General features: G+C 44.2%; 2 protein-coding genes across 5 annotated transcripts in view; one reads left to right on the top strand and one right to left on the bottom strand.

The window, feature by feature from the left end:
- The window catches only part of LOC106563322 (tight junction protein 2), a 29895-nt gene extending 21407 nt beyond the window's left edge, over positions 1 to 8488 (top strand). Inside the window, exons 13-24 of one of the 3 annotated variants that reach the window (XM_045689963.2) lie at positions 264 to 372; positions 480 to 699; positions 1890 to 2074; positions 3910 to 4005; positions 4229 to 4308; positions 4464 to 4674; positions 4921 to 5021; positions 5988 to 6215; positions 6392 to 6493; positions 6639 to 6911; positions 7389 to 7468; positions 7581 to 8488. In XM_045689963.2, the coding sequence (XP_045545919.1) occupies positions 264 to 372; positions 480 to 699; positions 1890 to 2074; positions 3910 to 4005; positions 4229 to 4308; positions 4464 to 4674; positions 4921 to 5021; positions 5988 to 6215; positions 6392 to 6493; positions 6639 to 6911; positions 7389 to 7468; positions 7581 to 7605 (1710 nt within the window). In that variant the 3' untranslated portion in view covers positions 7606 to 8488. The remainder of the gene's footprint in view (positions 1 to 263; positions 373 to 479; positions 700 to 1889; positions 2075 to 3909; positions 4006 to 4228; positions 4309 to 4463; positions 4675 to 4920; positions 5022 to 5987; positions 6216 to 6391; positions 6494 to 6638; positions 6912 to 7388; positions 7469 to 7580) is intronic. The other 2 variants (XM_045689962.2, XM_014128832.3) reach the window with 2 other exon arrangements.
- On the bottom strand, positions 8313 to 21933 carry LOC106563324 (amyloid-beta A4 precursor protein-binding family A member 1). 2 transcript variants are annotated; one of them, XM_014128833.3, is made up of 14 exons: positions 21478 to 21933; positions 18796 to 18898; positions 14719 to 16630; positions 14301 to 14516; positions 14152 to 14191; positions 13791 to 13936; positions 13191 to 13223; positions 12970 to 13053; positions 10701 to 10913; positions 10387 to 10566; positions 9937 to 10149; positions 9492 to 9611; positions 9211 to 9351; positions 8313 to 9003 (listed from the first exon to the last, which is right to left on the bottom strand). In XM_014128833.3, the coding sequence occupies exons 3-14, from the start codon at positions 16555 to 16557 to the stop codon at positions 8932 to 8934; spliced, it is 3297 nt and encodes a 1098-aa protein (XP_013984308.3). In that variant the 5' UTR covers positions 16558 to 16630; positions 18796 to 18898; positions 21478 to 21933; the 3' UTR covers positions 8313 to 8931. The 2 variants fall into 2 exon arrangements, with proteins under 2 accessions (XP_013984308.3, XP_013984310.3); XM_014128835.3 differs by lacking the exon at positions 13191 to 13223.
- Between the last annotated feature and the right edge of the window lie 5806 nt (positions 21934 to 27739).

Below are 27739 nucleotides of genomic sequence, written 5' to 3' on the forward strand. Positions count from 1 at the left end.
TATTCTCCTACATTCCTTTCACATTTCTTTCAAATTTCAAAGTGTTTCCTTTCAAATGGTATTAAGAATATGCATACAGTACCCTTGCTTCAGGGCCTGAGCTACAGGCAGTTAGATTTGGGTATGTCATTTTAGGCGGGGAATAAAAGAAAAACGGGTGGATCCTTAAATAAATATGAATGTTTGTGAAATTCCTCATGTCTGTTCATGAGTGCTTTACATATGATCTCTGTTATGTCTTCTGATGTCTTTGTGTCTGTCAGGTGAATAACATGGACTTCAGGGGCATGGTGCGTGAGGATGCTGTCCTGTACCTGCTGGAGATTCCAAAGGGAGATGATGTCACCATCCTGGCTCAGAGCAAACCTGATGGTGAGTCACGGCTTCACTCTGTAGATAAAGACAAATCTGTCATTTTATTTCAGTTCATGTTGCAGGTGAAGTGGTTTGATGCTTGTGGTGCCTGTCCTCTGGTCCAGTCTATAAGGACATCCTGGCATCGGGCAGGGGGGACTCGTTCTTCATCAGGACCCACTTTGAGTATGAGAAAGAGGTTCCCCAGAGCCTGCCCTTCTCCCGAGGAGAGATCTTCAATGTGACTGACACACTCTATGATGGCAAGCTGGGCAACTGGCTGGCCATCCGCACTGACAAAGACAACCAGCTGCTGGAGAAGGGCATCATCCCCAACAAGAGCAGGTGTGTGTGCGCATACATATGTAAGATTTTAATTTGATCACTCTGTAGCAGGAGAACTTGTGTGTATTTGAGGTAGGGCTGCACGTGGAATCAAATTCAGATTGAAATTGAGCTATTGACATGTGCAATATCCATATCGCAAGAGGCCATGATTTTCCCTTTTTTTGACACTATTAATACTACAAAAACTAGACTACGGTACCTCCTCCAATGAGATGCACTAGACTGTTCACTCTCTACATGCACAGAGGATGCTGACCAATCACAAGCGGGGTCTCTCACTCGCTGCATGGCTTGCACATGCTGGCCAATCACAATCATCCCCGCTTAGAGCGTGCGGTTAAAAAGGCATTGATTGCCGATGCGTTTTTCAAGTGTAAGGCCTACGAAGAAACATCCTGCAGAACAGAAATCAGAGGTTATCACCCATCACATAGCCAAAGACACGGTCCCTATTTGTACAGTTCGCAAAGACGGCTTCAAGAGATGATTAACAAGCTGGACAGGAGATGGAATATTCCATCTCGCACATATATCTCCCAAGTCGCCATCCCAACACTGTATAACACATTTTAAGGTAGACGTTGAAACGTGTCGCATTGAATGAGTGGACCAGACTTCAATATTTGTACACAGGCTGCACCTTGCAATCTGTAGGCTACGTGTTACATGATTTTAAGGCACTTTGACTCATAATTACAATTATAAAAATGATTGAGGCTACTTATACATAATTACACAATCATAAGACTCCTATTCCATCTGCAGCCTATGGCTGCCTGAATAAATAATTAACTTAGGTTATTTAAGAACTCGTAATGGTGAAATAGGAAATCATGTTATTAATGATTTAGTGCTGTGCTTATAGCAGACTATTTTGATCATGTTAAAAATGTATGTCTGTTAATATGTAGGTGAAATAATCCTATCTATTATCATACTGTATGTAGCCTATAACAATGTTGGAAGATATTTGTTTAATTTGGCTTTGTATTCAGTTGGCACCGTATGTAGTAATTCATATGATCTCAATTTTAGAAGCGATGTTCTCTACCTTGACAGTAGTTTTAACCATGTCTGATGGAATTACCAAGTTTTCACCCAAGTGTTTGAAAATGGCAATTTGTGTGAATTTGTGATGATTGAGACTAAGTGCTAATTTATGATTCCTGGTGTTCTCTGCTTCTCAGGGCGGAACAAATGTCAAATGTGCAGAATGCCCAGAGAGGAACAGCCAATGACAGAGGAGACTTCTGGAGGTTGAGGGGTCAAAGGGCGGCGAAGAAGAAGGACCTCCGTAAGAGCAGAGAGGATCTGACTGCCACCCCTGTCACCACTCGCTTCTCTGCCTACGAGAGGGTGGTCTTACGAGAAGGTACGTCTCCCAACGCAAAAGACTCCTATCTCCTGTTGGGGTTTGGTCTAAGAGCCACTTGACTGGATAGAACAGAATAAGTTCTAAACTTTTGATTGAACTTAACTATCAACTGAATTATTAGGAACTTTCTCATAATGGAATGCACAGACAAACTATATAGCATGTCTAACCAGAGCTACAGTTGAAGTGGGAAGTTTACATACACTTAGGTTGGAGTCATTAAAACTCGTTTTTCAACCACTCCACAAATTTCTTGTTAACAAACTATAGTTTTGGCAAGTCGGTTAGGACATCTACTTTGTGCATGACACAAGTAATTTTTCCTACAATTGTTTACAGACAGATTATTTCACTTATAATTCACTGTATCACAATTCCAACGGGTCAGAAGTTTACATACACTAAGTTGATTGTGCCTTTAAACAGCTTGGAAAATTCCAGAAAATGATGTCATGGCTTTAGAAGTTACTGATAGGCTAATTGACATTGGAGGTGTACCTGTGGATGTATTTCATGGCCTACCTTCAAATTCAGTGCCTCTTTGCTTGACATCATGGGAAAATCAAAAGAAATCAGCCAAGACCTCAGGAAAAAAATTGTAGACCTCCACAAGTCTGGTTCATCCTTGGGAGCAATTTCCAAACACCTGAAGGTACCACATTCATCTGTACAAACAATAGTACGCAAGTGTAAACACCATGGGACACGCATCTGTCATACTGCTCAGGAAGGAGACGTGTTCTGTCTCCTAGAGATGAATGTACTTTGGTGCGAAAAGTGCAAATCAATCCCAGAACAACAGCAAAAGACCTTGTGAAGATGCTGGATTAAACGGGTACAAAAGTATCTATATCCACAGTAAAACGAGTCCTATATCGACATAACCTGAAAGGCCGCTCAGCAAGGAAGAAGCCACTGCTCCAAAACCGCCATAAAAAAGCCAGACTACGGTTTGCAACTGCACATGGGGACAAAAATCATACATTTTGGAGAAATATCCTCTGGTCTGATGAAACAAAAATAGAACTGTTTGGCCATAATGACCATGGTTATGTTTGGAGGAAAAAGGGGGAGGCTTGCAAGCCGAAGAACACCATCCCAACTGTGAAGCACGGGGGTGGCAGCATCATGTTGTGGGGGTGCTTTGCGGCAGGAGGGACAGGTGCACTTCACAAAATAGATGGCATCATGAGGCAGGAAAATTATGTGGATATATTGAAGCAACATCTCAATATATCAGACAGGTAGTTAAAGCTTGGTCGCAAATGGGTCTTCCAAATGGACAATGACCCCAAGCATACTTCCAAAGTTGTGGCAGCATGGCTTAAGGACAAAGTCAAGGTATTGGAGTGGCCATCACAAAGCCCTGACCTCAATCCTATAGAAAATTTGTGGGCAGAACTGAAAACTTGAGTGAGCAAGGAGGCCTACAAACCTGACTCAGTTACACCAGCTCTGACAGGAGGAATGGGAGGAACTTATTGTGGGAAGCTTGTGGAAGGCTACCCGAAACGTTTGACCCAAGTTAAAAAATGTAAAGGCAATGCTACCAAATACTAATTGTGTATGTAAACTTTTGACCCACTGGGAATGTGATGAAAGAAATAAAAGCTGAAATAAATAATTCTCTACTATTATGCTGACATTTCACATTCTTAAAATAAAGTGGTGATCCTAACTGACCAAAGACAGGGAATTTTTACTAGGATTAAATGTCAGGAATTGTGAAAAACTGAGTTTTAATGTATTTGGCTAAGGTGTATGTAAACTTCCGACTTCAACTGTATATTACAGATGTGAGATACTAACGGTGTGTCTGTTTTGATCCTCAGCTGGCTTCAGGAGACCTGTGGTTGTGTTCGGTCCCATTGCAGACGCAGTCAATGAGAAACTGGCCAACGACCTGCCTGAGGAGTTTGTCATAGCTAGTGAGTATGGTGCTCCTAACTTCTGCTTTTGAACGAAGGTGCTTCATGTATTTACGTTATGTGCGCTCAATTTAGGATTTTTAATTTCAATGGAATAGTTTCAAATTTGTTCACCCTGCACTGACCAGGCATACTAAATTGAGCGTTGCCTTATGGCTTCTATGATCATGTGTGTTTATGTAGTATTGGTGAGAAGCTGACGTGTTTTTGTTTGACCACACAGAGACCGAGCCCAAGGATGCAGGCGCTGACAAGTCCTCCGGTGTGGTGAGACTCAATACCATTCGTCAGATCATCGAACAGGTAAACGCCACCAACACCAGCGTCTTCATCCTCCCCATTTTAATCATCATTACCATCATCATACACCCCTTACCTTCATCACCATAGTCATCATCCTCTTCCTCTTCATTATCATCTTCTCCAGCTTCCCTCTTACATTGACCCTGTCTCCCCAGGACCGCCATGCCCTGCTGGACGTGACTCCCAAGGCAGTGGACACCCTGAACTACACCCAGTGGTACCCCATTGTGGTGTTCCTCAACCCGGACAGCAAGGGGGGCATCAAGACCATGAGGAACCGCCTTGTGCCCGGCTCCAGTCGCAGCGCCCGCAAACTCTACGAGCAGGCGGTCAAAATGAGGAAGACCTGTTCCCACCTCTTCACTGGTCAGTCACAAACACCTTGACTACACACACCTTGACTATCTGTCTTTTTTTTTTTTTAAATGGCTCCTCTGTATATGCCACTGTACATGTCACTGATGCTAGTCCCCAGGTAAATCCCTAGTATTATGAAGCCCGAACACTATGGTTGGTCTATTGAGGCCACATTGTTTCAGTAATAAACTATGATTAAGCTGTATTACTCCTGTTTCTGTTGTGCCAATCATTCTGGATTGTTTCTCTGCACAGCGACTGTTGACCTGAACTCGGCCAATGACGGGTGGTATGGGAGTGTGAAAGACTCTATCCGGGCACAGCAGGAGCGGGCTGTGTGGATCTGTGAGGGCAAGGTAAGCTCTGTTTTTATTTAATAGATATACACTGAACAGAAATATAAATGCAACATTTTAAGTGTTGGTTCCATGTTTCATGAGCTGAAAAAAAAAGATTTCAGAAGTTTTTCACACGCACATTAAGCTTATTTCTCTCAAATGTTGTGCACCAATTTGTTTAGATCCCTGTTAGTGAGCATTTCTGATTTGCCAAAACAATCCATCCGCCTGATAGGTGTGGCATATCAAGAAGCTGATTAAACATGATCATTACACAGGTGCACCTTGTGCTGGGGACAATAAAAGGCCACTCTAAAATGTGGAGTTTTGTCACACAACACAATGCCACAGATGTCTAAAGTTTAAGGGAGCGTGCAATTGGCATGCTGATTGCAGGACTGTGCACAAAAGCTGTTGCCAGAGAATTGAATGTTTATTTCTCTAGCAGCACCTTCAATGTCATTTTAGAGAATTTGGTAGTACGTCACCCATTGAGCATGTTTGGGATGCTCTGGATCAACGTGTAGGACAGCATGTTCCAGTTCCCGCCAATATCCAGCAACTTCACAAAGCCATTAGAGGAGTGAGGCAACATTCCACAGGCCACAATCAACAGCCTGATCAACTCTATGCGAAGGAGATGTCGCGCTGCTTGAGGCTAATGGTGGTCACACCAGATACTGACTGGTTTTCTGATCCATGCCGCTACTTTTTTTTGTGACCAGTCATATGAAATCCATACATTACAGCCTAATGAATTTATTTCAATTGACTGATTTCCTTATATGAACTGTAACTCAGTAAAAGCTTTGAAATTGTTGCGTTTTATATTTTTGGTGTGTGTGTGTGTACACAAAAATATCAACCGCAGCAATTTCAAAGAAATTTATATACATACAGTGAATTTATGTACTGTGTAGTGTCTTTGTGTGTCTTTCATACCAACTTGCGTCTCTCTCACTCTCCTCTCTTTCTTTCTTTCAGTTGGACGGCTCGGAAGAGGAACTGGATATCCATGATGACCACATGTCGTACCTGTCAGCGATGAGCGCCGATTACCTGAGCATGGACAGCCGACTGACCAGCGACTTCGACGACACGGCCGACGAGGGTGGGGCTTACACCGACAACGAGCTGGATGAGCCAATGGACGAGCCCCATCAGCCGGTGTCGGCCATCAGCCGCTCCTCAGAGCCCGTACTGCCAGAGGAGGTGGGTGGGCTTTACTACTGTCAATCACTATCCCTCATTGTCAATCACTCATTCAGTGTCAGAGATGGAGACTGGCATCTGTCTCATCTCTCATTGCCAGTCAACAATCTTGACTTGTTGTGTTGACCTAGTCTATGTTTGTTGACATATGTACATCCCTTCATTCCCACTTGTAGAGACCGCATCCTGCCCCCATACCTCGTATGAGGAGATCAGGGAGCAGAGAGGTGCTGAGAGACCCCAGCCCGCCCCCCACCTTCGTCCCTGAGCCCCCCAAGGTGAGACCCCCTTGAACCCCACCCTCAGCTCTCAATCCCCTCAACCCCAAACCCTGTACCACATCTTGTGCTTGCTTATAAGACTTAGAATACTAAGGCTTTATAAGTGCTTGCTAAATGACCATAATACCCTCTTCTATTGCAGCAGGTGAGGGTGCAGTCTCGAGGGGGTTATGACTCCCACTCCAGCAGCACCATTAGCAGTGATGCGGCCGGGGGGTCCAAGCCCGCCCCGCCCCCTGTGGCCCTCAAACCCACCCTAAGGGCCCTCGGCCAGTCATCTGAGGACTACAGTGTCCAGGGGGGAGAGGACCCGGCTAACCGCTCATTCATTGGCAAGGTGAAGGCCTTCGAAAAGATGGACCACCTGGCCAGAGCCCAGAGGATGCTGGAGCTCCAGGAGGCCGAGCAAGCACGGGTCAGTACTACTGGTAGAAAAGACAGTAGCGCCCCCAGCAGTAAGATGTAACGCCTCAGAAACAGAACCAAATGGATCTACAGGGGAAAGGGATCATTTAATATATTCTGATTAAATGTTTTATTGCAAGTACCAAAAGGTATATTCAAGTGCATACAGTTGAAGTCGGAGGTTTACATACACTTAGGTTGGAGTCATTAAAACAATTTAAAGTGTATGTAAACTTCTGACCCACTGGGAATGTGATGAAAGAAATAACTCATTCTCTCTACTATAATTCAGACATTTCACATTCTTAAAATAAAGTGGTGATCCTAACTGACCTAAGACAGGGAATTTTTACTGGTATTAAATGTCAGGGATTGTGAAGAACTGAGTTTTAATGTATTTGGCTAAGGTGTATGTTGCTTTATGTTCGCAATGTACAATATGTGTGTTGACATAACTGTCAAACTCCTCCTGCTCTCTTGACTGTAGCTGGAAATAGCCCAGAAGCACCCAGACATCTATGCAGTCCCAGTGAAACTACCAAAGCCCAACCGCCCACAGCCAATAGGGTAAGTTCATCTATTTAACCACGTCGGTCACCACACAAATTAGCATTTTTACGTAACTTTCCACGGCCTGTCAGGTTGGGTTCAAGACTTTTTTTTTTTTTTTTTTTTACAGACTCAATGCCCAACAATCTGAATGAACGAAAATGTCTCTCTCCTGTGTGTCCAGCTCCAGCTCCAACCCAGAGCCCCAGACCCAGTCCTCCAGGCCACCGTACTCTGACAGCAGGGGTCACTACGACGACGATGAGGAAGAGTACCGCAGACAGCTGGCCAACCAGACCAGACGAGGCTACTACAGCAACCCCCAGAAATACAAAGACACTGAGATGTAGGACAGACAGATCCACCTGTTACACCTTACTGTTCTCACTGTGGTTACTCAAACACCCTATCCCTGTGCCTGTCCTGTGGCCCCACCTAGTGGCAGGACCATATATCCCATTCAGGTGTCCTTACATTGACCGTTTGCCTCACTGTGTGGATGGCGTTTTTGCCTTTTAACCTCCCAACCCCGCGATGTTCACCCCCTCAGTCATATTTATCCAAACCAATAGGGTTCGAGTACACTTTATAACCGTGTGTGTATATATGATCTTTTTACATGTTATGTTTATTTCAATGTAACAAATAATGCTTATCTGGACAGACAATGGGTCATTCTGTCTCCAGCTGGCCTGTTAGTGAGTGGTGGGTAATCTCTCCTTTAAATCATGCATTGCATACCCTTTGATTTACTTGTACTCTGTCCTTTTGTGTATTTTAATACTAGAGATCAGTGCATACCAAGTGCCTTATATAGTGTAGCAGTGTCAGATCACTGAAAGAAGCAGTCTGCACTAGGCTCTGAGGTGATGGAAAAAACACATTTATATGGCATATACAGTATAGATGCGCTGAAGAGGGGACATTCTTGTTTTACCAGGGTGTCACCCGTCTATGCATTTACTATTTGATTCATGGTCCTCATGCGGCTGATATCGTCTAGTTAACTTTCTCAAATAAATCTATTTTAAACTTTCATTTGTGTCATGTCTTAGTTCATTCTATAAATAGTGGTGACTATGTTGTTGTGTTTCTAATGCAGCCTCAGGCAGGATGGTTTCTGGGAGTTCATTCAACCAGGTTTTGGTCCAATGAAAAGCTCACATGTGGGTTACCACGCCCCCATGGAGACAGTTTATAGTACATTCATAGAGCAAGGAATACCTTTGGTCTTTCAGGATCCTATGTTTTTCCTCAATACGCATATTTAAATTCAGTTATCTTTGGTTACTGATCAAACATCAATCTGCCTGGTAAATTACTCTGTGCCGTTTTACTTCAGAGATGCACCTGTCATTCATGTTTAACAGGTTCAGATTAAGGCAAGTCAGTGCAGAGATGCATGAAAATACTTTGACTTTAAGCAAACAGTGATGTGAACTGGAATGGAGTTATGTCCAGGGAGGGAGCGAGAGCAAGTCTCAGATGTAGACAGGCTGTTCCTGGGCAGTTAGTAGACGATACATGGCTGCAGGCATCGTCTTCATGTGGATCTGCAGCACAAAGAAGTAACACAGGTTGCATGCTCGGCTGTGGTTTGATCAGAGTTTTCCTGCCGTTTTGAATTGACTGTCAATTCTATCTCCACTCCTTAAAGTAATTGTAATGCCATTTACAGATTCAATTAGGATTATTTACTTAAGTTCTTGACCTCGAACACTGGACTGTATTACATGTTACTGTCGCGTGCGTTCTTGTACCTCTCCCACTGCATTAGACAGGACGTGAACAATCTTCTCATGAGGCGTAGCCACCACACTCTGGCTGTTGATATCAATGATGCGATGACCGACGCGGACCCCCCCTCTCTCAGCAATGCCCCCCCTCATCAGGCTGCAGATCTTTAGAGGAGAGGGACACAAACAGCTGATAATGAAAACTACAAGAAATCGAATCTACTTTAAAAATGTGCAATACTACAGGAAACAGAGCACTCAAAGCTAAGGGTCATCTCTCCTCCCCCCATTGTCATGATACCCACAATGCCATTCTGTACGCTGAAGCCCAGCTGGTATCGGAGGTCTGGTCTGCGGATCAGCACCATAGTGACGGGGGGACACCTGACGATGTTCAACTTAATCTTGGACTGGGCCTTCAGACCCTGGGGGGACAGATTAGGGGTGGATTATAACAGGAGGAGACAGCCAAGAGAAGAGGGAAAAAATGTGCTTACAGCACTGCCTGGTCAAGCAGTCAAAGTCAATTGTTTTCAGTGTGTGCCAGCTTGCAGAGGGGTAGACTATTTAGATTTAAAACAATGGACTTTGTCTGCCTGACCACAAGACAAGTGCATTTGCATTTTCAGCAGAAATGCACAGTTGGGCTGCAGTGACACAGAAAGAGAGAAAAGGTGAAGGCAGGGAGACGAGGGAAAGAGGCTGAAAGAAAGGTGAAAGAACACAAACAGAGACAAAAGAAAGGCAAACCTTGATGATACTCTGGCAGGTGGAGAGGGGCAGTCCAACCAGACTGGTTCCATTGATGGTCATGATCTGGTCACCAATGTTGAGTCGACCAGACTTCTCCGCAGGCCCAGAATGCATCATGCTAGCGATGATGACGGTGGGCAGAATAGAGCCCCAGCCTGACTCCACTATGACCACGCCCAGCATCTCTCCCTTCTGCTTCTCTATGTAAACCTGCAATAGGATACACACAGAACAAATGCCACTACTTACACCAATAAGGTCAAGGCAACTGTTCACTTGAATGTCTTCATGCTTTCAGTTAGCATTGCATTAACATGAAGGGCTGTATATTACAGGTCTACCTCTCGCACTGTTTTAGAACTAATAGGCATAGCCACTAAAGTCTAAAATCCCATATCAAAATACTAAAGCATGCAACACTGGCCTGCCCCCTGGTGGTTGACTCACATCTCTGCAGTTCTCTGACTTGGAAAAGTGGATGAGGTCATCGTTGTACATGTCCTGAGTGTTGAGCAGGTCGCTGTACTCCCTCTGACTCAGGTCCTCTGGGTCGATGCCACTGGCCCGCAGGAACTCCTGGTATGCCACACTGAAGGCCTGGCCAATAGACTGGGCTATGAGCTGGGCCTGGACAGAGGGTAAGAGTGGCATCAAATACACTGGATGAACACAGAAACACACATATTACGTTGTATGTCATAAAGTTCCTTCATACACACACTTGTGTCCGAGTCAAACAAATCATTTGTAAACACACTTACATCCTCCGACTCAAACACGTGGCAGACCATCCTGTACTGGGGGAGGTCGTCGCGGGCTGGGCTGTTGGTGTGGTCAGAGTGGTCAGTTGTATGGTTCAGATGTTCCTGAGCGCTCCTGGAGCGTACCATCTTCCCCCTGGCCATCAGCACCACCATGTTGCCTATGTCAGCAATGTAGGAGATGGTCCTCAGTGGCAGGTCCATCATGGACGCCTGATAGGAACACAGGATAAGGACATGGTTATGTGGCTGTAGAGGGAAAGAGGTGTTTGGCAGTATTGTATGTGGATGTAGTTTAAGTGTGTGTGTGGAGAGGTAAGTTTGATAACTGTGCCGTTCCACCAATTAGGTGGCAAATTAAAATTAAAATGTTCACCTAATTGTAACATTGTCATTAAGAGCACATGTTTAACTTCATTAAAAAAAAACATTTTTTCCCCATCTCAAGAGGCTAAATAAAAAAAAAATGACTATAGTAAGTGCCCATTAAGTGTCAAATAAAGTAACAGGGTTGACGAGTTCATCTTAAACCAGCCATAACTCCCCTTGTGACAGGGGGAATGGAAGCTTGTTGTGTACAACAGGGAGGGACAAGTGAATGAAAAAGAAGAAGAAATTAAAACATTTCTAGCCTGCCTATCTATGGGTAATAGTTATGCTTGACCCAATCAGTTTTCCACAACAAAATGGACAAAGGGTAGAACCAGCTCACCTGCTTTATCACTATAATTTGACATATTAAAAACGAGAGTTCAGTTCACGTAACAGGGTTGGCCTTAAAATGAGGGACAGAAGTAAATGAATCACTAACCACATAAAATAAATAATAATCTTCATAAAGGACTTTGTCAAAGCTATAAAATAACTAGGGCTTTACAATGATGGTGAATACTTGGAGACATTTTGGGTTTAAGTGGGTTAAAAACTGCACTGTCTGATTTACAGTAACTATTACAGCGAAAACATGCCATGAGATTGTTTGAGGACGGCGCCCCACATCAAAATATTTTTCCACCGGCACAGGTTTCATAAATTCACAAATAGCGATTAAATATTCACTTACTTTTTGAAAATCTTCCTCTGATTTGTCATCCAAAGGGTCCCAGTTATAACATGTAGTGTCGTTTGGTTAGATAAAATCCTTCTTTATATCCCAAAAAGTCAGTTTAGTTGGCGCCATCGATTTGAGTAATCCACTCGTTCAACATTTTCTTTAACTAGGCAAGACAGTTAAGAACAAATTCTTATTTTCAATGACGGCCTAGGAACAGTGGGTTAACTGCCTTGTTCAGGGGCAGAACGACAGATTTTTTACCTTGCCAGCTCGGGGATTCGATCTAGTCCAACGCTCTAACCACTAGGCTACCTGCCACCCCAACATGCAGAGAAAGGAATCAGAAAATCTACCCCTAAACTTTGTTTCAACAAGTCAAAATACATTTATATTTACTCCTCAGATACCCTAAAATGTAATCAAACTATAATATTTCTTACGGAAAGAAGTATGTTCAATAGGAAACCGATTTTATCAGGTGCGTCCTGTCTTCATGGCGCGTGCAAACGCAAATTTCCAAGACAGTGTCCCTGTACTAAAACTGATATTTCTTATTCGTTTTGGAAGTTAAAAGCCTTAAACCTTGAACATAGACTGCTGACACCCTGTGGAAGCCATATGAACTGCATCCAGGGAGCTCATTTTCAGTATGACCTTATGCTTGCCATTCTAAGAGAATGGTCTCTCAAAAAAATAAAATTCTGGTTGGTTTCTCTTTGGATTTCCTCCTACCATATCTATTGTGTTATATTCTCCTACATTATTTTAACATTTCTACAAACATCAAAGTGTTTTCTTTCCAATGGTACCAATTATATGCATATCCTGGCTTCAGGGCCTGAGCAACAGGCAGTTTACTTTGGCATGTCATTCAGGCGGAAATTGAGAAAAAAGGGGCCTAGCCCTACGAAGTTTTTAATTAAAATCGTTCTAGAAGTCACAGAGGGTGCACGGAGAGAAATGTCAATATGCCAAATTTTGTCACTAGCATTTATTGAATTCTCCATGTGGTCTATATTAAAGCTCACTTCATTTAATATAACAGGCTTTTAACATCCAATATTGGTGCACAATTTCTACTTAATATATCAAAAGACACTCATTTCATGGAACGACCAGATTAACGACCAGATTTACTAACACTATAGCAATTGCTAACACTATAGCAATCCTTGAGTGGAGTCCATGTAAAGGTCAATATTATACCGTATTTACCTGAGTGTCTGCATTCAGCACTTTGATCCTCTGAGTAGACATGAAGAGATCCACTTCAGTGGAAGAAGGAATCTCACCCCCAGTCTGCACATTTAGGGAGAGCAGAAGACATTCAAACAACCATTACAGACAAACAGCAAATATGACTTACTTAGAATCATTTAAAAAAAGACACAGAACAGACAGAAAAATATGTTACAGCCGTAATACTGTCACTGTACCTTCTTTCTGTTATTAGATTGCTTTTGTGTGGTCTGCCGTATAGAATAGCAAAAGCAAGAGAGAGAGAGAGAAAGCGTTCAAGACAGTGCTCCGTCAAGAATAGTAAGATGGGGCTAGGGTATGGACGACACTGGATTGGCTCACAGAAGATTGGCCATCCCATATGGAGTATTAGGGCTGTGGTGTGTGTGTGTGTGTGTGTGTGTGTGTGTGTGTGTGTGTGTGTGTGTGTGTGTGTGTGTGTGTGTGTGTGTGTGTGTGTGTGCCTTGTGTGGGCAGGTGGTGATTTCAGCTGTCTATCACATCTGAAAAAAAGTTACTGGCCCAGAGGTTATGAAGCAAACATCTTCAAAAGTTGCCCCTTCATCAATTTGACATTAGCACCCCTCAAGAACCAAACAGACTGCATGTCATAACAACATAGACTGACAGATGCCATGGGCATTCTTCAATACTTCTTTATGGACATGAAATAATGTTATTTGGCAGATGTATCAATAGCTATTTAGTAAAGAAATGTAACGCACAATATAATACACATAATTATATGGAACTAAGGACATGAGAATGATTACTGATGTGACCCCCGTGTGGCTCACCCTGACACGACTCATAGCCTCCTGGGCCTGCTGCATGCGGGCACTCTTAGTGGGAGTCCTCTCTGACAGCAGGTGGGTGGAGCCCAGGTAGCTGGCCGCAAAAATGATGCCATCGATCAGGTCCTCTGGGTCACATGGCCCTGGGACTGTGGACAAGACGGTCATTGAGGTTGGCGACAATCAATAGTCATCACTTTTGATTTGAGTGAAAACAAAATCAAAAGTGAGTGACAACATGCCACTGATGCCTAACTTTTTCCATCAAGTAATTGAAATGCATTTTATACCACAGCAAAGCTTTATCGACAAAAACATTCCTCTTATCTCACTAATGACCCCCCCCAACCACAGAGACACTCACCTTCCACGTATGTAGGGAAGGACGGCATATGCCTCTGGATCTGAAATTAAAAACAGAATATTACACATCAGTAATGGTGACAGTAACAGTAGAATAGCACTTCTCTTTCCACAGTGGTGCGTGTGACACAATGCAGAGCAGTCACTTACCTCCTCAATGGATGGTGGCCTAGGCGGTTCCCTCTGTTCTCTATGCTCCCTCTGCTGAACCTGGTGTGTTCTGGAGGACTCTTCCCTCACAGGACAGACATGCTCTGGGACTGGCACCAGAACTCGGGATGGAACTCGGGATGGGGCTGGAGCTGGTACTGGAACACAGACTGGGGCTGGAACTGGGTTATAGTGTGAAGGAGACTGAGAGACAGGCTGTAGGACAGATTAAGAGATCCATAAGAGAAAACCTCAGTAGATTTCTGGTGGCACATTTAAACAGGAGTAGATAAGAGTGATCTCTGTGGTAATAATGTTATCACTGATGCAATAAATGGACTAACATCCATTCTACTCCACTATGTAAACATTTCAAAATGGTGATTTCTGTAGCGATCCAGAGCAGGCTCATACTCACGTCGCCTCCCGGTGGCTGCTCTGGGGAGGACTCGTCCTCATTAGGACTGACCTCCGGTCTCATCACCCACACAGGCTCTATGGGCTGGTCAGGAGTGTAGGGCGAGCGCACCGTCTTAGTCTTCACCTCCTCTATGGCCTCTCGGATGTCCCTGATGGCCAGAGAGATAGCATCCCCTGAGCCTGTGACACTGTCCTCTGAAAGGCCTTCCACAGGAGGTCGGAGCTCCATCCCGGCCTGCTCATCCTGGAACTCACCTGAACCAGGCTGCCCAGAGCTGGGACGCTCTGACTGGGCTTCACCTTGCACGTTCCAGGGAGGTGGCCCCAGGCTTTGGGATCTGAGGCTTTCTTTGAGGCTGTCGCTCTCCCCGTCAGACGTAGTGTCATCGTAGTGGTGTAGTCTTAAGCCGACTGAGCGTCCCTGCCAATGGGGGCTGGTCTGTGGTAACCCCACATCCCTACCTGGCCAGGAGTCACGGGGTTGGGGCTCAGTGTCTGTAGCTCCCTTATAAAAATGCTCCCTCTGTCTACGGCTGTAGGGCCCTGGGTGAGGTTCTGAATATGGCTCATCAGGGTCAGCCTCAGATCTCCCGTCTGGATAATTAATCCATTTCAAGGGTTCAGGGAAAGACTGAGGGTAGGATTTTGCGTAGGGCTCTGTGTAGGACTCTGTGATAGATTCTGACTGTGGGTAGGACTCATTATAAAATTCTGCATAGGTCTTAGGATACGAGTCTCTGAAGGTGAAGGATTTGGGGTGGGACAGTGGGGAATCAGTGCAGCTCTCATCAGGCATTATGTCATTTTCATAGGTGGGGCTTGGGCTAAACTCGTCACTACATTGGTCCGAGTTCTCAGACTGAAGTGGAGGGGGCAAGAATGGTGATTGGTGAGGAGGTGAACTCTTGGGCGGAGCCTCCATGCTTAGCGAGGCAGCACTCTCAGTGTCAGAACAGTACTCATTAGTTCCATCTTCCTGGTCGTCCTCTACCAGACCCCTCTCGTTTCTGTCTTCTTCTCCCAGACCTGTCTCTTTTAGCTCCCCCTCTCCACGGCCCCCCTCCCTCTGGTTCTCTAGGTCTGTCTGGTTGTCAAATCCACTTTGAGTACTAACAGACTGCGTTATGGATGAGCTGTACCCATCCACCTCTTCCTCCTGAGGTTGGGGAGACTCTATGTTGGGAAGGGGTGGATGCAGGTCTTGGGAAGGGGGATCAGGGGCAGTAGGACATGGTATGTGGTGTGTGGGGGTAGGAGAGGTACCAGCAGTAAGGTCAGGTGCTCCACTGTTCTGTGTGTGGTGGGGTGGACAGGAGTGTGGGGGGTGCTGCTGCTTCATTGTTGCGGGACCAGTCATGTCCCTCTGTTCCGTCAGGGGAGTGCCAGATGACCGTTGCTGTTGAAACGGCGGGGCGTGGGTGTCTTGGCCGTCTCTCGTCGGCGGTCTCTGTCTGTGAACTCTGACCCTGGGCTCTCCCTGGCGGCGGTAGTGGGCCACGCCAGGGCGGGGCGGCTGGGTGTGGCGAGGAGGATCCATGTCTGCTCCCTCCCACTGTCTGGATGGGCCCTGCCCTGAGGGAGTTCGCCTACGGTGCCGTGCAGGGCCGCGGCCCGAGCCTTGGTGCGGAATAGGAGGATGATGGTGGTGGTGATGACCCTGCCCATCCTGACCGAGCATTTGGCAGGGTCTCCAACTTCTCCGGACAGGGACCCCTTCTCCTTCTCCCCCCCCTTCTCTTGCTGTGCCATTGGGCTGCCGGTTTCTGGAAGCAGGTGAAGCCTTATGCTCCTCCAAGACAGCATCACCTAGCCCCTCCCCCTGCTGCTTGTAGCTCATCCCTCTGCTGTGGTCTGTTTACCTTTAGAACATGGTCCTTCCGTCTCCTAGGAGACACCACTCACAGCACTGCCTGCAGGGAGACAGGAAATTAATGTGAACAGATAGTTCAGGGGTTATGGGTGAAACAGCAGGATCAGGAAGGCATGTCTACAAACAGGAGATTGTGATTGTGAGCGAGCACCCCTGTGGTTATGAAGGAGATCTATGTATCACTCTCCCAATATCCATTTTAACGTCAATTCTATCCTCAATTTTTCAGAGATCTGCCAATCCCCCACACATCTACAAAGTACAAAACACGCTCGCACCAGATCCTGATAGACAAGCAGAGCCGCAGGGGCTCCCTATACTCAAGTAAAACCTAAATCCCATGGGATTCATCTGGGTGTGTTTAATCTCAGCCATATTCTCCCTGCACCAGCAGCGGCACCACGCCACACCACAGCTGCTGGCAGATGGCGCGAGGAGGAGGAGGACCAGGAGGAGGGACAAAGCCCTGACGTCACTGACCTGAGAGAGAGGAGGTCAGGCTGAATACCAAACTTTACGCTCGGTGTACAGAATATTGATGTCTGAACTCTAGAGAGACTGTGCAGTCTACTCAGCATCAATCAGTAGACTGACTTCACAGTATTATATAGGATCAGTTTTCAAAATTGTGCACAGTATTGCAGGTACAGTATTTTGTGGCTTTAAGAGCAATAGCCCATTGTACTGTATGAATTAGTGGCTGAAATTCAAATGTGATGGATACAGAAAGCAGAGAGTGTACAGATTTAATAAAGGCTGGATATCTGGAGACTAGGGGCAGAGGTTAATGCAGTACCTCAGAATGAAAAGTCATCTGAGTGCAGGCGAGAACCGAAGAAGAGGAGACATGTAAGGAGGACAAAGAGTGGAGATTATATGCTAGAAATATGCCCTTTCCCCGGTGATTGGTGCTGCTGACTGGGTGGGCCCCTGGGGGGGCAGTGCCCAGGTCACAGATGGTCAGGCTGTGGGCAACGTCGGCCAGACGGCAGGCGGAGGGAGCTGTGAGCAGATCCTCCATCTGTCAGGGCTCCAGTGAAAGCCACAGGGAGGGGATTTACAGTACCAAGTCATTGACTCACTGATCTTACGCTAGCCTAATACACACAGGCCAATGTTAAAACAGTGTTTACATGTAGGGGAGAGTATGTTGAGCCATTTTCTACATTCAGCATCACTACATCAAGGGAAATATAGTATTATGTCTAAAAGATAGCTACACTGAGTGTACAAAACATTAGGAACAGATTAAATTTGTCAGGGCATGGACTCCACAAGGTGTCAAAAGCATTCCACAGGGATGCTGGCCCATGTTGACTCCAATGCTTCCCACAGTTGTGTTAAGTTGGCTGGATGTTCTTTGGGTGGTGGACAATTCTTGATACACGCGGGAAACTGTTGAGCGTGAAAAACCCAGCAGCATTGCAGTTCTTGACACACTCAAACTGGTGTGCCTGGCACCTACTACCACCCTGTTCAAAGGCACTTAAATATTTTGTCTTGCCCTTTCACCCTCTGAATGGCACACATACACAATCCATGTCTCAATTGTCTCAAGGCTTAAAATCCTTCTTTAACCTGTCTCCTCCCTTTCATCTACACCGATTGAAGTGGATTCAAGGTAACATCAATAAGGGATCATACTGTAGCTTTCCCATGGATTCACCTGGTCAGTCTGTGCCACGGAAAGAGCAGGTGATCATAATGGTTATTGATATTGTGTGTCCCTGGAAATAACCAGAATTAAATGTAAACTTAACAGTTTTCAAAACAAAGTGGTCTCTTGGCACAACTTCCCCGGGGTAAGGGGGTAAGTTTAGCACATGTACAGGGTAAATTGAGCCGCCTTGGGGGTAAGTGGGTGATAGTGTCCTGTGACAGTAGGTGATGGTGCTGGTAGGTCAAAGTTGAATTCATGGAATGGGGGTGTGGTATATTGTATATATTAAATATATGCCTACATTCAGATACAGATCTCACTTACCCTTCCATTTCTTGACCAATTGTCTGGGACAAGGATGTTGTTTGAATGTGCCAACTCGTAGGAAAGTGCTCTGCTTTTGAGGATACTAAGCCCATGAAACTGGTACGCGAGATTCTTAATATGTTTAGCAAGCTCAGACTCCATGTCAGCAGATGAGACCTCATGAGCGTCTGCTACTCTTTCACACAGGTACATATTCCTTTTCTTTTTTGTCAATATACCTCTTCAGTGTCATTCAGTAGATGTTTTTCATCCCTTGCTGCTGCTCAAATGGACTTCTTCCCTTCCTTGGCTGCTCTCTCAAGAACCTCAATGACGTCTGCTCTGTAACAACAACAAAAATGCACTTGAGCTCATATGCGTGACACATTGCAAAAATACTATGCATATTATGCATAAAACTGACAAAATGTAATCATAATTTGTATGGAGTATGGTGGACATTGCCTCACTTACCCCAAGGGAAACATTTTGACAATATTAGCCCACACAGCTACAAGGATGCACTTTCATGCTAGATTAAGGACCTCATTTGCAGGGGCGGAAATCCCGGGGGGGGCGGGGGGGACACGACCCCCCCATCCTGGGAAAAATATGATTTGTCCCCCCCAATATATCACTGAAACATAACTATGTAATTTAAATAATATTAATAATACGCAATGAAAGCAATTGTGCTGATTATAGACACTTAATAGCGCGTTTTTAAGTTTCAAAAGATTGCGACCCCCCCACCCTTTTCCTCACAATGGTTTGATCCACTGGCAAGGTAACAGAGGGGTTGTAGCCACTGTCTGAAAGGCACTCAATGAACGTAACTGACGTGAGGTTAATCCAGTCAATCGCGCACACACACTAGCTGAATATGCAGAGCTAGCGCGCAAATATTAACTATTAAGCTAGCTAGTACCTATTCCATTTATGTGGCCTCGTCAAAGATGGAATCTTTGCTATCGTCAATTTATTCCGAGATCAGCATGCAGATGATGTAAGTTAGTGCTTCAAAGTCCCTGTGGTAAGGTTAGCGATAAACTGAAGTCCAAACTGAACAGAACTACACTCTCTTCTACCATTGTCTTAAATATATTTAATGGTCTCGTTGCAAAAGCTAAATTGTCGCAAGGGAACTTTTATTTATTTATTTTATTTAACCCGGGTAGCAAAGATTATAGCAAACACCACTGAAACTGAATTGGTGCTCGCTAGCTTTGCAAATTCAGCTATTGTTGGAAGCCAGCCAATATGAAACAAACTATTAAAATTACAAAAGGTTGCAGCATATGTTGTGTAAATGGTGAACTCATACAGCTGTCAACTCGTGTCATTTTAATCCGTTTCACATTTGCTAGCTACCTTTTAGATCGAAGCCCAAATAGAATGGTAAAAGATAAGATGATAGAAGCCCATCTCCTACTGTAAATAACCTACACACTGTGTGTGTGTGTGTAGCCAGCCAGCCAGGTAGAAAAATGGCAGAAAAATAAAAGACGGACATCAGAGTATTTTTCAGTACACCAAAACGCAAAGTAAAAACCCTAGTAGCCTAATATCTCAAAGACTAGTTGATAAAATGTTCATAAGAAAGAAATGAAATTCTAATGGAAATGTTTCACAATGATGTCATTAGGCAGAGCAGGCAACAGATGGCACACAGACAGCAGAGTTGGGGACAGATATGCAGGGACAGACTGGCAGAGACAGGGAGTCTCAGGTAAGTTTGTTGAGTCTTTGTTTGGCAACATTATGAAAGGTTCTCCATTTTTTTTACTTGTAAAATAGGAACATAATTGGAAAATGCCATGGATACCCCCACTCTCAACTTAAACTGGTGACTGAACTAAGATTTGTTAAAGGCAATGGTATTGCTGTTGTGAGTAGTTGTGTAGTTTTGGGTACCGGTAGTTAGGAGTACGGCAAACACCTTATTTCTTTGGTTCCTCAATATACATTTACCATATTACAATGTAGGCTATGTGTTACAGCACTACTTTTGGTGTCCCCCTCAGGAATTGCTCTTGAGAAAATTTCATGTAATTGTCCCCCCCAAAGTTGATATCAGATTTTCGCCCCTGCTCATTTGTAGTTTATCGAGACCCCAATTTATGTATAAAACAATATTTGGTTTAGATAAAACATTGGTTTAGATACAAGCAACATGAAACGTATAACAAATTCATTTGACTTTGTGAAAATCAATTTTTTGGGACCTATCTTGCTTACCACTTTTTCCATTTGGTTTCTTCCTTCACAGACTCCTAAATATTTTGTCACATGATTCATTTTGTGCATGGTTTCTTAGAAACAAGGGGTGGCTCAACTAACCCCACTCTCCCCTAGTATCAATAGGCCAATTGGTTATATTTTGTTGATATATTTGTGGTTTCAGCAGGACAGGATTAATGCATAGACTAAGCAAGGTGGTGTGACTACTGGCAAACGCTTGTAGACCATTCAAGTCCCACGTTGAATGGCTGCTGGGAGGACTTTTTTTGTTTGTTTATTTATATCTGCCTGAACGTGAGGAAATTAAAAGGGTAGGACAGCAGGTAACTTGTGCAGAAAACGGTCTTCCGATTCTGTCACCATGTATGGAGTGGGACGTAACCCAAAAGGAAAGCAAAACGAGTAGGCGCTCTGCGATGAAATATTCTAATACATGTTTACTTATTGACAACTGCTCAACGAACGGGCTAACATCCTATTTAACGAACAGACACCTGTCAATGTCCGACGACGATGAAAGCCTATACGATGTGACACGTCTCTAATAAAATGATCCGCCAGGTGCTTTTCATGGTCAAATCATCGGCGCCACTGGTACCTTTATCGATTCGGTGGTGTTATGCGAGTCGTCATAATGTAGGCTCTTTGCCCTATCTCCTGGATCATAAATAGGCGCTTACCTGTTCATGACTAGGAACTGGTCGATCGCGTAACATTCCGCTTCACCATCTTTATCCTACTGGTCCCTCTGCTCGATACGGTCAAACAATTTGCATGGATTAGGCCCGATCGGTCAACTCCTGCTGCATCGTGACATTTGAGCGGATTACCGATGCACAACGCGACTTTACACTGCTGTGTTTCAACATGATGGCGCTGCAACGATCGTGTTCCACGTAGGCTACACTGCTTTGGTCTGCACCACTTTTTCCCACGCGCAGTGAGATATTAGAGCCCTCAAACTCTTCCTTTGCCCACAATGCACGCCCTAGGGCTAAGAAACACCGGTGTCAAGCACACAAAACAAACTATTCCAGGACCCTCGCTCACCGCATTTTATCAGAATAGCCTATGTATGTAGACTAGTCTACAATATCTATTAGGAAAATATTCCCTAGAGCGCACTCACACCTCTACTGCTATCTCCTCTACAGTCTAAACGAGATCATTGGGACGTCCCAACTCTGACGTCAACCTGTTGAAGTTTAAAACGGTTAATGTTGGGGTAAGGTTTATGGTTAAATTAAGGGTAGGGGTTAAATTTAGCGTTAGGCAGGGACGTCTCAAGGATTCCGGATTGCAGTAAATGTGAGTAGTAACCATGGTATCCAATCTGTGTCAGCATTTAAACCTAGAGGGGCCTGATTGTCCCATCTCCCTCTCTCTTCCCCGCACATCCATCATTTCAGCTCATTATTGATAAACAGTAAGGGAGTGATTGGTTTGGCAAATGTGGATTCATCCATGTTGGATTCCCAAAGTAGCCTATCATATACCCCCTTCTTATTGGTGCCACCTAGCATTTCATGCTCCCATTCACACATTTGCTGTTCTATTTTAAAACTGGGCATCAATAATTTCTGCTCCTTTCTTTTCATTCATTGAGGAAGGTATATATTCTGTCTTAAGTTATTTAGTAACATGACAGGCTTGAGAGCATGTTTAAAACCCATCTTTGAAATTATCATTCATAAATGTTTGATCAGATCCATTGCAGTGTTGTCACGCAAACCCATGGCCCACATGCAAGACCTCCAGTATTACTGGCTTAGACTGCACTGAAGAAAGCAAGGGTTGCATGGTGTAGTATTGTTTCTTCCTCTCCTATCTTCCCAGTACTTGTCATTGTGCTGGGCTGCAGGTGGTGCTGTCCAATGGCTGAACTGTTCTTAATCTTTTTATATGAGCTGACCAACCATATGGTAGTCCCATTCAAAAACAGGGACTTAAAAAAAAAAAATCCAGGTCATTAAGAACAAATTGTTATTTACAATGACGGCCTGGAAACTCCACACATTGATAACAGCAGTTAGTTGAGAGACATTATTTGGGGATTCTGTAGTCGATGATTGTTCTGGGAGGAGGGACTAGCTTTTATACATCCCAGGCCCCTGATGAGGCCCTCTGGGCTGGGCTGGCCTCAGGGATGGGTGGGGCCCAAAAGGACCTGACGCATAGAGTCCTCTGGTCCCTTGCCACATTCTGCACAGAACCCGTCAGGGTATCAACTAACACACAACAGCACTGTGTCGACCCAGATGGCTACAGATGTCATATTCTTCAAGCACACTTATGTGTTTATGAAACCATTCTCCCAGTGTTTACAAGGTGCTTGAGAAATGACGTGTTATTTTCCCGTTTTTGTTGATTGTCATTTTATGATGATTGTGGTAGTTTCCTCACTAATTGATTTCTGTGTATCTTGCTGGTTCAGTTCTCTCAATACTTGGTCTAACACTGTAAATGACCCCACTCTTCTCTCTTAGCGAGGAGATCCATTGATTGCTGAAGTCCTTCTTCACATAATCAAGTGTGTATACTGTAATATTTCACCCAGAACTGACCTGTTTTCCCGTGTAGCATTTCACTGCACCTTCAGGAAAGAGGGAAAGGCGAACACGAAGGGACAGACAACCATCTTTTTATTATAAAAGCCACTCAAAGCATGGCTGTTGTTCAGCCTCTTGATATTTACTTCTGATCATTTTAACCTGTAATTCCCATCAGGTCACTTTTTTAGTTAAGTTTCCATGCCACAGAATACTGCCAGTCCTCTCTGACAAAGGAAGCTTCACAAAGGTGTGTGTGGGTGTGTGTGTGTGTGTGTGTGTGTGTGTGTGTGTGTGTGTTGAAATGTCAGCCTTTTGTAAACATTATTAATTAAGAGCAGGGATTTAAGGGCCAGCTCACAATGTTCATTTTTGGTTGTCAAGGACATGTATACAAACATATGACACGCATCCCAGCTAGCACATAGCATTCTAGGAACCATATGTTTCTTAGAGCTTGGTGAGAGCATGGCTGTCCTATGGTTATTTTGGATACAACCTTCTCAACACATTGAAGGAACTTGAAGAAAAAATATATATTTATTGGTATTTCATTACTTTAATAGAACATTTCCTAAAAGTTCAAACATGGTCTCATTTAATTTCAATTTTTGTAATGTTCTAAGAACGTTCTTCAAATGGTTTGACATTGGGAATGTTCTCAAATAGTTCAGAGAACGTTAAGAAACAACATTCTTCTGTGGGAATTTAGTACGTCAGCATAACATTTCCTACAGGTTTCCTCATGGTTCTATTTAAAGTCATGTTCTCAAATTGTTCCAACAACCAATGTGAAACCAAAAACCTACGATCCCACTACTACCAAGGAACCAAATGTGCTAGCTGGGATAACAGACAAGCCAGGAAAAAGGCATAGCAGCTTGCAAAATGTTCAGCTTTTATTGGTAGCATGTCTTACTTGCTGGACATTTTTTACGTCTCTTGTATTATTATTTTCGATCTCCTATAGACTGCAAACCATATCTCAGGTCATCACCATATTCTCGTGAATTGAGAATCAGTGCTTGACATTCTGAAGAAACCTCTCTAGAACTGCTGGAGTCAAGGTTACCGGGGACTGACTAGCCGATATGTATAAATACAAAAGCAGTGTAACTTAAAGGCTACCTACAACAGTGTAACTAGAGACAAACTCTCCAGGAATCTGAGGTGAGGGAAGTGTGAGAAAGTTCTGCAGTCTGATTCTGGCACAGATTAGTACTCCCTCCCTCCCTCTCTCATCCTCTCCACCTCCGCATGCTCTCCAGACAGTCTTCCAATCGGAGACTCTACAGTGTTCTGCTAGTCTGTGAGCTGGAGAGACACTGACAGAGCCACTGATACAGATTGATACTGACAGGAACAGACTTTGACAGATGACCAGACGGAGAGATACTGACGGTGTGGACCTCGGTGTGGCATTGATTTTAGTTGGCACGTACACTTGCTCCTGCATTAGTTTGACGGTACTTCAGCTTGTCTCCTGGTCTTGGATACTTTTTTTGTAAGACTGCAATGCTTCCATTCTACCTCTTCACCCTGTTTGGTGAGTATAGAAAACTAATTTGCAGTGAATATGTGCATGGTTTTGTACGTGAAGTGATGCTTGTTTTAGTATATGTGTATGATTCATTATCTTCCATCTTCTCTCTTCTCCCAGCCATAGTCCAAGCCCAGAATAGACCCTTGCCAGGCTCCTGTAGCTTTGAGTCCAGCACCTGCGGATACACATCAGACCCAGACTTTACGAGCTGGACGCTCAACAAAGATGGTAGGAGACTTTGGAAAAAGGTTGAAGCCTATATCCTTTAAATTACACTGACAAGTGCCTATAATACAGTAGCTTATACCCTTTGAAGTGCTTGAAATGCATGGTAACCTGTTGTGTGTGGAAAACACAAGAAGACAGTGACCTCTTCTATGCAGCAAAGATTATTGGGGCTTATTACAAATATTTGTATGTTCTAGTGCCTATAGTAGTTGTTGTACTAGTTGTTGTACTTGTTGATGTGGTTTCTGCAGTTGTTCTGATGGAAAGGAGAGGGACAATAGCAAGAGAGATACATCTGGAATGCATTGTTTCCAACATCAGAGCACATCTGGAGACAGTGAAATAGCACATTTAGGCATTCACAGCTCTATGAGGTGGTACTATTCTGAAGAGTCCTAGATACATATTTATAACCCAGATAAGTCCATCATCACTTAAGCAGAATGATGAAAGGACACATAAGAAAGCAGGTGAAATTCTATGGCAACCATGTAATCATCATTGCTCTGTAAATGATTCTGTTTTGCCCTGAGACAGGGACACAAACTGTTGTTCGCTGAGCAAACAGAATGTCTCCTCCTGTGTTTGTCTTTTACTTCTCCCATCCTTCATCTTCATCATCTGATTCCTCTCATCTTTTTTTCTATCCATCCTTCCCTGCCACTGTCGCCCTTGGCATCTTTTGAAATAAGGTCAATTGACAATAGATGAAGTAGATTCTGTTATACTCTCTCTCTCTCTCTCTGTGTGTGTTTTCATAGTACCTCTATTCAAACTGCCTCTGTCTTCTCAGGGTATTGTATCTCAATGGATCCAGGCCAGGAGTACCAGAATAGACAGGAGAAGAGGCCAGAGGGAGAGGAAAGGTCCGAGGGTGAGGGCAGGGGGGTTCTGCTGAGCCCGGCCATGGAGCAAGAGGACTGGAGCTGTCTCAGGCTGATGTACCAACTCTCCGTCTCGGGCTCCCTGCAGGTCCAGCTGCGTAGGGAGGGAGAGAGCTTCGACTGGACACTGTGGAACACCCAGACCGCCTCTGACAGCTGGCTCATCTCTAGCATCGACCTCCAGGACACCACAGAGCCGTACAGGGTAAATAATACACCCTCAGGAACATGGGAGGCACATACAGACTGTTAAAACATATGTGCTAATCTAAACACTGCCATACTTAGGTGGAGGAATGGGGCCTGGAAAATGTTAGCGCCCTCACATTGATTAGACCAAACATCAAATGACATGCATTTCTCGTATCTGCTACTCAATCTCTCACGTCTGTGTACTGCTACTATGCAGGGCAGGGGTCAGCAACCTTTTTAGTGTGGAGTGCCCATTTACAATTTATCCTACAGTTTCTAATGATCTGCATGCCAGTTATGATTTTCATATGTGCTTTACAACTAATTGTGTCTAGTGAATATCTAATTGCCCACAAACGGAATAATTCCATAGCTCACTAAACAGAGGCGCTGTCCATTAGCACGACGGGCTTAATCTTGGAACACAGATTCCCTTGGTGAATGATACAATGAGATTTAACCACGGGGTGGCCAATCTTATCTTCAATCAGCTTTGCCAATCATTTATGTTTCCCCACCATAGCGGGGGCACCGTCAGTTGTAATAGCGAATATGTTTTTAATATCGACACCTCTCTCCTCAAAATGATGCGTGAAGGCTTTTGCTACATCTTCCCCTTTCGTAGTACCATGCAGAGTTTGAGACAAAGCAGCTCTTCATGTACCTGCTCTGAGTCACAGTGTCTTGCAACAACTGCCAGACGTGGAACGTCATTCACATCCACACCAAGAGCCACACTAAACACAGGGGCATCTTTTAACGCTACAGTTTGCTGCTCCTTTACATTTTCAACCATCTCAGTAATGTGCCTTTCAACTGTTCTGGCAGACACAGGCATCTCTGTTATCTTTGAGATGATTGTGTTTTTGTTAGGTAATCCATCAAATAAAGCCTGTGAACTACTGAGGAAAGCCTCCTTGATATATTTCCCCATCAGGAAATGGTTTTCCATGTTTAGCAATGCACTGTACAACTTTATATCTCCCCTCTGTAGCTTGATATTTGACTGCATGTAGATTTGTAAACACATTGCTTTGCTTTTCATACCAGGACACGGCCCTCTTGATTCCTTCAGCCTTAACCGCCTCATCCTTGAAGTTTTTCTCATGTCTCGTTTCAAAATGACGCCATACACTTGATGTCCGACAAACAACAGTTTTACAACAGAGAGCGCAAACAGACCGGTCCTTGAGTAAAACAATCCATATTCCTTTGTCCAAGAGGCAATACATGAGCGGACATCTGCCTTATTTTTCTTTGCTAATGACATTTTTCACCCTGAACTTTTTTAAATAACAAAAGAAGGCTTGCTAGCTGCTAGCCATGTGAAAACGAATCTCTCATCTTCAGTGCTGCCTTGGTTTTGAATTTGTCGGGAGAGGCGGATCGTCTTGCGCTGATCTAATAATATGAAACTCCTACAAAATCATGAAATTCCATTGGCTAATCAAGATTGGCATACCTTGAACTACTTCATTGCAGTGAATACCAATGCATTTTCGAAAAACCAATGCATGCAATTTAAATTCTTTTCTCCAGTTTAATA

Source organism: Salmo salar, chromosome 11, assembly GCF_965601325.2.
Source record: "Salmo salar chromosome 11, fSalSal1, whole genome shotgun sequence".
NCBI lineage: Eukaryota > Metazoa > Chordata > Actinopteri > Salmoniformes > Salmonidae > Salmo > Salmo salar.

Excerpts from the sequence above, each read along its gene's own strand:
- LOC106563324 (XM_014128833.3), bottom strand. The coding sequence starts at position 16,557 with ATGAGCTACAAGCAGCAGGGGGAGGGGCTAGGTGATGCTGTCTTGGAG. Across the intron at positions 13,937-14,151 it reads CTTCCCTACATACGTGGAAG|TCCCAGGGCCATGTGACCCA; the intron begins GTGAGTGTCTCT and ends TCTTGTCCACAG. Across the intron at positions 9,612-9,936 it reads CCTGCCAGAGTATCATCAAG|GGTCTGAAGGCCCAGTCCAA; the intron begins GTTTGCCTTTCT and ends CTGTCCCCCCAG.